The sequence below is a fragment of the Trachypithecus francoisi genome, unplaced genomic scaffold (genome assembly GCF_009764315.1).
Source record: "Trachypithecus francoisi isolate TF-2019V2 unplaced genomic scaffold, Tfra_2.0 Contig01705, whole genome shotgun sequence".
Lineage (NCBI taxonomy): Eukaryota > Metazoa > Chordata > Mammalia > Primates > Cercopithecidae > Trachypithecus > Trachypithecus francoisi.
Window position 1 is genome coordinate 360,030 of NW_022681450.1, and position 9,504 is coordinate 369,533.

The 9,504-nt window shown below is 52.9% G+C and overlaps 1 protein-coding gene across 7 annotated transcripts; it reads left to right on the top strand.

Moving 5' to 3' along the window:
• Positions 1–1,357: 1,357 nt before the first annotated feature.
• PAFAH1B3 (platelet activating factor acetylhydrolase 1b catalytic subunit 3) lies at positions 1,358–8,656 on the top strand. 7 transcript variants are annotated; one of them, XM_033197698.1, is made up of 6 exons: positions 1,358–1,481; positions 1,855–1,948; positions 2,144–2,233; positions 4,177–4,293; positions 4,372–4,494; positions 8,328–8,656. In XM_033197698.1, the coding sequence occupies exons 2-6, from the start codon at positions 1,871–1,873 to the stop codon at positions 8,613–8,615; spliced, it is 696 nt and encodes a 231-aa protein (XP_033053589.1). In that variant the 5' UTR covers positions 1,358–1,481; positions 1,855–1,870; the 3' UTR covers positions 8,616–8,656. The 7 variants fall into 7 exon arrangements, with proteins under 7 accessions (XP_033053589.1, XP_033053612.1, XP_033053573.1 ...); XM_033197721.1 differs by having other exon boundaries at positions 4,372–4,455; positions 8,328–8,655; XM_033197682.1 differs by having other exon boundaries at positions 1,408–1,743.
• The last annotated feature ends 848 nt before the right edge of the window (positions 8,657–9,504 follow it).

Sequence of the window (9,504 nt, forward strand, 5' to 3'; positions counted from 1 at the left end):
TGTTGTGGATGTAGGTTTCAGAGCTCAGACACACCCAGTTGGCCTGTGGGTTTAGAGAGGGGTGTAGAGGCTACAGATCTGCAAGATGATCTGCCGGAGGGACGCCAGACTGGACCTGAGCCCTGGAGGCGTCTCTAATTTCCTTTCTCTTTCTGCACTTTCTTCTACCCTCCACGCAGGTCCACGCAGGTCCTATGGTGTCTTGAATGCAAAGATACGTAGTTTATATGTTATGCCGCGCGCGCGCACATACACACACACACACACACACACACACACGGTGTTTTGAGTAGGGGTCCTGTGACGTCTGGAATGCAAAGATAAGTACTTTAGATTTTTTTTTTTTGAGACGGAGTCTCGCTCTGTCGCCCAGGCTGGCGTGCAGTGGCGCGATCTCGGCTCACTGCAAGCTCCGCCTCCCGGGTTCACGCCATTCTCCTGCCTCAGCCTCCCGAGTAGCTGGGACTACAGGCGCCCGCCACCAAGCCCGGCTAATTTTTTTTATTTTTAGTAGAGACGGGGTTTCACTGTGTTAGCCAGGATGGTCTCGATCTCCTGATCTCGTGATCCGCCCGCCTCGGCCTCCCAAAGTGCTGGGATTACAGATTACAGGCTTGAGCCACCGTGCCCGGCCGTACTTTAGATTTTAACACACACACACACCACACACACACACACACACCACACACACACACACGGTGTTTTGAGTAGGGGTCCTGTGACGTCTGGAATGCAAAGATAAGTACTTTAGATTTTTTTTTTTTGAGACGGAGTCTCGCTCTGTCGCCCAGGCTGGCGTGCAGTGGCGCGATCTCGGCTCACTGCAAGCTCCGCCTCCCGGGTTCACGCCATTCTCCTGCCTCAGCCTCCCGAGTAGCTGGGACTACAGGCGCCCGCCACCAAGCCCGGCTAATTTTTTTTATTTTTAGTAGAGACGGGGTTTCACTGTGTTAGCCAGGATGGTCTCGATCTCCTGATCTCGTGATCCGCCCGCCTCGGCCTCCCAAAGTGCTGGGATTACAGATTACAGGCTTGAGCCACCGTGCCCGGCCGTACTTTAGATTTTAACACACACACACACCACACACACACACACACACACACACACAGTGTTTTGAGTAGGGGAAGCCCACGAGCAGATAGGCTCACTAAAGCCCTGGCGCTGACTTAGAGTGGCTCCTTAGAACGGAGCCTCGAATTTTTACGTTTTATCATCTTCCTTTTCTGTCCCCCACATCAGTAGAAAATGGGAGCGTCCCCTCCTAGCCAGGTGCATTCGAGCCACCCCTTCAAGGGAATCCAAGAATGGACTCGTCCACTCCCTTCCCTCCCCCAACCACGTGAATGGGCCCCCCCGCCCCTCCGCCCACCCCGCAACAGTGGGTGGTCCCTTCCGCACATTTCGCTCTGTGCAGCAAATGGTTTCTTCCCATTTGCTAGAAAGACGGCTAGATCTTCCCCGCCCACTCCCGACTCTTCAGGTAGTTCGCCCCTCCCCGTTGCCCGTGAGTAGTTTCTCTCTCCTCCCCGCCTCGGTAGCTGGATGGTCTCACCTCTCCCTCCCCCCACCCCGTTCCCGGTGCGCGGCCTGGGAGTCCGCGGCCGGAGCGGGAAGCGCCGGGCGAGCCCACTGCGCGGCCATCGTGGGGGAAGCGAAGGTTCCTGATTCCACCTCCCTCTTAAGTGAAGGTTTCTGTCCCTGGAGAGGAGGTGGCGCCCTGTATCGGCCTTCGTCCTCTGCGGGTGTGCTATCGTTGGGACGGTCCTTTGTTGCCTTGAGGGGTAGGAGTGGGCGTGGCGGAGCCAGCTCAGTCTGGAACACTCCCGGGCCGACCCGACTCGCTCTTCCTGCAGGAGCTGCGGCGCCAAGATGAGCCGAGAGGAGAACCCAGCCAGCAAGCCCACGCCGGTGCAGGACGTACAGGGCGACGGGCGCTGGATGTCCCTGGTGAGCGTTCCCACCTGGGATATTGAGGAGTCCGGGGGGCGGACGGCGGGGGTGGCTCAGGAGAACGGCTGGTTCGTGCCACTCTCACTACCTGATTGGGAAACAGAGCAGTTTGGGAGGCGCTGCCTAAGGGAGCAGGGCGGGGCGGGCCCAGGAGCGTGCGTGCCATTGACTCCCTCTCGCGCGCTCCCGCAGCACCATCGGTTCGTGGCTGACAGCAAAGATAAGGAACCTGAAGTCGTCTTCATCGGGGACTCCTTGGTCCAGCTAATGCACCAGTGCGAGGTGAGGGCAGTCCCTTTCTCCCTGCCCCATCCAGCCCTGTGCCCATGCTGACACATCTGGACCAGAACCCCGGCCAGGTGGGGTATTACGGGAGTACCTAGATTGGCCTGAGGCAGCCTGAGGCTACGAGAATCTTGGTGTAAGGTGCAACATTCTATTGAAAAGGAAATGTATGCCTTGGTTTTATCGGATTAGATTTGTGTATAATGTACTAAGATCTAAAATGAGGTTTTCCTACCATAGGCTTGCCTAAAGTGAGGCTCTTTCTTGTTTGCTTTTTTTTTTTTTTTTTTTTTTTTTGAGACGGAGTCTCGCTCTGTCGCCCAGGCTGGAGTGCAGTGGCCGGATCTCAGCTCACTACAAGCTCCGCCTCCCGGGTTCACGCCATTCTCCTGCCTCAGCCTCCCGAGTAGCTGGGACTACAGGCGCCCGCCACCTCGCCCGGCTAGTTTTTTTGTATTTTTTAGTAGAGACGGGGTTTCACCGTGTTAGCCAGGATGGTCTCGATCTCCTGACCTCGTGATCCGCCCGTCTCGGCCTCCCAAAGTGCTGGGATTACAGGCTTGAGCCACCGCGCCCGGCCCTTGTTTGCTTTAAGCAGTGCGAAGCCCTGATGGGTTTACACAAAGCTATAGTCACTTTACAGGAAGTGAAGGTCAACTCTAATGGCACTCCACAAAAAGGAGTCAATCATAATAATATCTTTCCACGAAGCATGTCCAACTGTAATGGCTTTCATCAAAATAAGTTTCAACTGTAATACCGTTGGTTCAATGCATGGCTCAAGCAGACTGGATTTTCATAAAGTGAGTCTTGCTTCTGTGGGGCTTGGTTTATTTTGTTTGTTGGTTGGTTGGTTGATTTTTGAGAAGGGATCTTGCTCTGTCACCCAGGCTGGCTTGCAGTGGTATGATCTCTGTTCACTTCAACCTCTGCCTCCTGGGCTCAAGCAATCCTCCCACCTAAGCCTCCCGAGTAGCTGGGACTACAGGTGTCCACCACCACGCACCTGGCTAATTTTTGTAGAGATAGGGTTTTGCCCTGTTGCGCAGGTTGGTCTTGAACTCCTGGGCTCAAGCAGTCCGCCCACCTCAGCATGAGCCACAGAGCCTGGGGATTGGTTTAAAGTGAGAGACTCTAGGCCAGGTGTGGTGGCTCACACCTGTAATCCCAGCACTTTGGGAGGCCGAGGCAGACAGATGACCTGAGGTCAGGAGTTCGAGACCAGCCTGGCCAACATGGCGAAACCCTGTCTCTACTAAAAGTACAAAAATTAGCTGGGCATGGTGGCACATACCTATAGTGTCAGCTACTTGAGCGGCTGAGGCAGGAGAATCGCTAGAACCCAGGAGGCAGAGATTGCAATGAGCTGAGATCACACTACTGCAGTCCAGTCTAGGTGAGAAGAGTGAAACTCCATCTCAAAAAATAAATAGGCCGGGCACCCTGGCTCATGCCTGTAATCCCAACACTTTGGGAGGCCAAGCGGGTGGATCACCTGAGGTCAGGAGTTCGAGACCAGCCTGGCCCACTGGTGAAACCCCATCTCTACTAAAAATACAAAAAATTAGCCGGGCATGGTGGTATACACCTATAGTCCCAGCTACTTGGGAGGCTAAGACATGAGAATCGCTTGAACTAGGGGAGGCGGAGGTTGCAGTGAGCCGAGATAGTGCCACTGCACTCCAGCCTGCGTGACAGAGTAGGACTCTGTCTCAAAAATAAAATAACTCTGTCTCAAAAATAAAATGAAAAATAAATAAATAAAAATTAATAGATTTCTATAAAGTGAGGTTCAGCCATGCTGGAGTTTTCTCCAGGTGAAATTTTAAGACTGCTTCCATGAAGTGAGATTCTTCCATAATGGCATTCGGTTAACACCTGGACAGGGGGATTGTCCATGGGGACAGTGCCCTTGTGCCCATACCACTTCTTGCCCACAGATCTGGCGGGAGCTCTTTTCTCCTCTGCATGCACTTAACTTTGGCATCGGTGGTGACGGCACACAGCATGTACTGTGGCGGCTGGAGAATGGGGAGCTGGAACATATCCGGCCCAAGGTGAGCGGGGCTTGGGTGGGGCTCTAAAACATCTTTTGGCTGCCCCCTCACTGCTGCTTCATGTCTCTTTTTCCACAGATTGTGGTGGTCTGGGTGGGCACCAACAACCACGGACACACAGCAGAGCAGGTGACTGGTGGCATCAAGGCCATTGTGCAACTGGTGAATGAGCGGCAGCCCCAGGCCCGGGTTGTGGTGCTGGTGAGAGGCTGGGAGGGCGGGAAAGGAAGAATGGCAGTGGTCTGGGACCCCCTCAGATACAGCCACAGTTGGCACGGTTCTAGGCAACTTGACATAGAGCAGTGGCTTTCAGGCAGAATCTCACATTGGAGCTTGCTGCACCCTTCAGAGTGGCTGTGGTTGAAAACGTGCTTAGAGACCAGTTAGCGTTTTTTGCCCAGGGATGGCTTGAGACTTTGAGGGTACTGAAAAACTAAAAAACGGTTGGGCACGGTGGCTTGTGCCTGTAATCGGAACACTTTGGGAGGCCAAGGTGGGAGGATAACCTGAGGTCAGGAGTTTGAGACCAGCCTGGCCAACGTGGCAAAACCCTGTCTCTCCTAAAAATACAAAAATTAGCTGGGCATGCTGGCATACGTCTGTAATCCCAGTTACTTGGGAAGCTAAGGCAGGAGAATCACTTGAACCTGGGAGGCGGAGGTTACAGTGAGCCAAGATTAGGCCATTGCATTCCAACCTGGGCAACAGAGCGAGACTCCGTCTCAAAAACAAAAAGAAGGCCAAAGCGGGTGGATCACAAGCTCAGGAGATCGAGACCATCCTGGCTAACACAGTGAAACCCCATCTCTACTAAAAATACAAAAAAATTAGCTGGGTGCAGTGGCGGGTACCTGTAGTCCCAGCTACTCAGGAGGCTGAGGCAGGAGAATGGTGTGAACCTGGGAGGCGGAGCTAGCAGTGAGTGGAGATCATGCCACTGCACTCTAGCCTGGGCGACAGAGAGAAACTCTGTCTCAAAAAAAAAAAAAATTCAAACATTGTTGGGCATGGTGGCTCGTGCCTGTAATCCCAGCACTTTGAGAAGCTGAGGTGGGAGGATCGCTTGAGCCCAGGAGTTCAAGACCAGCCTGGGATGTAGCAAGACATTGTCTCTACTAAAAATTGTTAAAAATTAGCTGGGCGTGGCCGGGCGCAGTGGCTCGTGCCTGTAATCCCAGAACTTTGGGTGGCCGAGGCGGGCGGATCATGAGGTCAGGAGATGAAGACCATCCTGGCTAACATGGTGAAACCCTGTCTCTACTAAAAATACAAAAAAAAAAAAACTAGCCAGGTGTGATGGTGGGCCCCTGTAGTCCCAGCTACTCAGGAGGCTGAGGCAGGGGAATGGAGTGAACCCGGGAGGTGGAGCTTGCAGTGAGCCGAGATCGCGCCACTGCACTCCAGCCTGGGCGACACAGCAAGACTCTGTCTCAAAAAGAAAAAAAAATTAGTTGGGCATGGACTGGGCGCATTGGCTCATGCCTGTAATCCTAGCACTTTGGGAGGCTGAGGCGGGCGGATCACCTGAGGTCGGGAGTTTAAGACCAGCCTGACCAAATGTGGAGAAATCCCACTAAAAATACAAAATTAGCTGGGTGTGGTGGCACATGCTTGTAATGCCAGCTACTCGGGAGGCTAAGGCAGGAGAATCGCTTGAACCCAAGAGGCGGAGGTTGGGGTGAGCCAAGATTGCACTATTGCACTCCAGCCTGGGCAACGAGTGAAACTCTGTCTCAAAAAAAAAAAAAAAAAGGCCAGGTGTGGTGGCTCACACCTGTAATCCTACCACTTTGGGAGGCCGAGGCGGGCAGATCACGAGGTCAGGAGATCGAGACCATTCCGGCTAACACAGTGAAACCCCGTCTCTACTAAAAATACAAAAAGTTAGCCGGGCGTGGTGTTGGGCGCCTGTAGTCCCAGCTACTCGGGAGGCTGAGGCAGAAGAATGGCGTGAACCCGGGAGGTGGAGCTTGCAGTGAGCCCAGATCACGCCACTGCATCCAGCCTGGGCGACAGAGCTAGACTCTGTCTCAAAAAAAAAAAAAAAAGAGAAATAGCTGGGTATGATGGTGTACAAAACCTGTAACCCCAGCTACTTGGGAGGCTAAAGGGGAAGGATCACTTGAGCCCAGGAATTCAAGGTAACAGTGAGTTGTGATCATGCTACCGCACTCCAGCCTGGGTGACAGAGACCCTGTCTCACCAGAAAACAAAAGAAAAATCCTCAAAAAACCTTGAATAGGCCAAAAGTTGTCAGGCATTCCTGGGGTAAATCGAGGCTTCATCACTTGTGGGTAGCTAAGACATTTCCTCTTCTGAAAGGGGATTGATCCCTTGCCATGACCCATGATGTTGATATCTTTTATTTATTTATTTATTTAGAGACAGTCTTGCCCTGTTGCCCAAGCCAGAGTGCAGTGGCGCAATCTGGGCTCACTGCAACCTCCTCCTCCTGGGTTCAAGCGATTCTCCTGCCTCAGCCTCCAGAGTAGCTGGGACTGCAGATGTGCACCACCACGCCTGGTTAATTTTTGTATTTTTATTTTATTTATTTATTTATTTAGGTTTTGAGACAGAGTCTCGCTCTTGCCCAGGCTAGAGTGCAGTGGAGCAATCTCGCTCACTGCAAGCTCCGCCTCCCAGGTTCATGCCATTCTCCTGCCTCAGCCTCCCGAGTAGCTGGGACTACAGGCACACGCCGCCACACCCGGCTGGTTTTTTTTTTGTATTTTTTTAATAGAGATGGGGTTTCACTGTGTTAGCCAGGATGGTCTAGATCTCCTGACCTTGTGATCCACCCGCCTTGGCCTCCCAAAGTGCTGGGATTACAGGCGTGAGCCACCGCACCCAGCCTAATTTTTGTATTTTTATTTATTTATTTATTTATTTAGGTTTTGAGACAGAGTCTCGCTCTTGCCCAGGCTAGAGTGCAGTGGAGCAATCTCGCTCACTGCAAGCTCCGCCTCCCAGGTTCATGCCATTCTCCTGCCTCAGCCTCCCGAGTAGCTGGGACTACAGGCACACGCCGCCACACCCGGCTGGTTTTTTTTTTGTATTTTTTTAATAGAGATGGGGTTTCACTGTGTTAGCCAGGATGGTCTAGATCTCCTGACCTTGTGATCCACCCGCCTTGGCCTCCCAAAGTGCTGGGATTACAGGCGTGAGCCACCGCACCCAGCCTAATTTTTGTATTTTTAGTAGAGATGGGGTTTCACCATGTTGGCCGGGCTGGTCTTGAACTCCTGACCTCAAGTGATCCACCCCCCCCTCAGCCTCCCAAAGTGCTGGGATTACAGGAGTGAGCAACCGCACCTCACCTATTTATTATTATTTTTATTTATAAAGAACAGAGATTTATTTCTTACATTTCTGGAGGCTGGGAAGTTTAGGATCAAGGGGTCAGCATCTGACAGGAGCCTTCTTTCTCAGTCATCTCATGGTAGAAAAAAGGTCAAGAGAGGGGAAGAGAGAGCGAGAGAGACAGAGAGGGTACAAGAGAGCCATTTATTTATTTTTTGAGACAGGATCTGGCTCTGTTGCCCAGGCTGGAGTGCAGTGGCATGATCTAAGCTCACTGCAACCTCTGCTTCCAGGGCTCAAGTGATCCTCCCACCTCAGCGTCCCGAGTGGCTGGGACTACAGGCACACGCCATCATGTCCCGCTAATTTGTGTGTATTTTTGTTAGAGATGGGGTTTCACCATGTTGCCCAGGTTGGTCTCGAACTCCTGGGCTCAAGCGACCCATCCAGCTCTGTCTCGCATCATGCTGGGATTACAGGCGTGAGCCACTGCACCTGGCCAATGTCAACGTTTTTCTAAGTGATACTTGGAAAGAGGCTAAAACCCAGAAGTCTCTTGCTAAATGAGAGCTAGGATATGATATTTAGGAACTACCCTCCTGCCCTCCCCACTTGCCCATCCCTAGTGTTTTCTGCAGCTGGAAACTTCATGGTGTTGGGTGAAGGACAGGTTGGCACAGAGAACAGGATACCCAAATGCTTGTTTCCTTACTACGCCTCGTGTTCCTGCTCAGGGTCTGCTTCCGCGAGGCCAGCATCCCAACCCACTTCGGGAGAAGAACCGACGAGTGAATGAGCTGGTACGGGCAGCACTGGCTGGTCACCCTCGGGCCCACTTCCTAGATGCTGACCCTGGCTTTGTGCACTCAGATGGCACCATCAGCCACCATGACATGTATGATTACCTACATCTGAGCCGCCTGGGCTACACACCTGTTTGCCGGGCTCTGCACTCCCTGCTTCTGCGTCTGCTGGCCCAAGACCAGGGCCAAGGTGCTCCCCTGCTGGAGCCCGCACCCTAAGCATCCTGCTGCCTTCCCACATTAAACTCTCCTTCCTCGGTTTGCTGTTTCCTGCTTTAATGGTCAAACCTGTCTGGGTATCTGTGTACCACCACTAGTCCTTATCCTGATCTGTGACCCTGCAGTTCTGCAAGGCTTTTTGTGTGAGACAGGGTCTCTCTCCATCACCCGGGGCTAAAGTACAGTGGTGAGACCACAGCCCACTGCAATCTCAACCTCCCAGGCTCAAGTGATCCACCCGCCTCAGCCTCCTGAATAGCTGGGACTATAAGCCTGTGCCACTACGTCCAGCTTATTGTATTTTTTGTAGAGAAGTGGTTTTGCCATGTTGCCCAGCCTGGTCTGACTCCTGAGCTCAAGCAATCCACCCACCTTGGCCTCCCAGGGTGCAGGCATTACAGACATGAGCCACCATGCCTGACTGTGGTTCTATTTCTGCCCAGGGGAGGCATCACTGATCCATCAAGGCACTGTGATTCTTGAGGTTAATTTCCACTATCACAATAGTAAGACCAGCTTGCCAGCACTATCCTACAAGACCAAGGTCAAGCAAGAATGCTGGGAACATAGTGACCCAGTACAGTCAAGCCCAGCGTACACTGTCCATCTCTGCATATGCTGTTGCCCTGGCTGGATCTTCCTGGTGCTCAAGCTCCACCTTAGATGCCGCTTCTGTGGAGACGTCCTGATCCTCCCACTGCTAGTTGTCATCCCTCCACACATGGTGTGGGTGTAGTTATCTGTCACCTCAGGTGGGCACTGTGTCCACATGCTGAGTGGGAGGGGTGTCACCCAGGGGAGCGGTTAAGCCCGGTTGCAGTGCTGGCCCAGGCCACGTGGGGGCAGCAGGGGTCACAAGACAAGGGTACTCCAGGTAGACTAGGCTCCC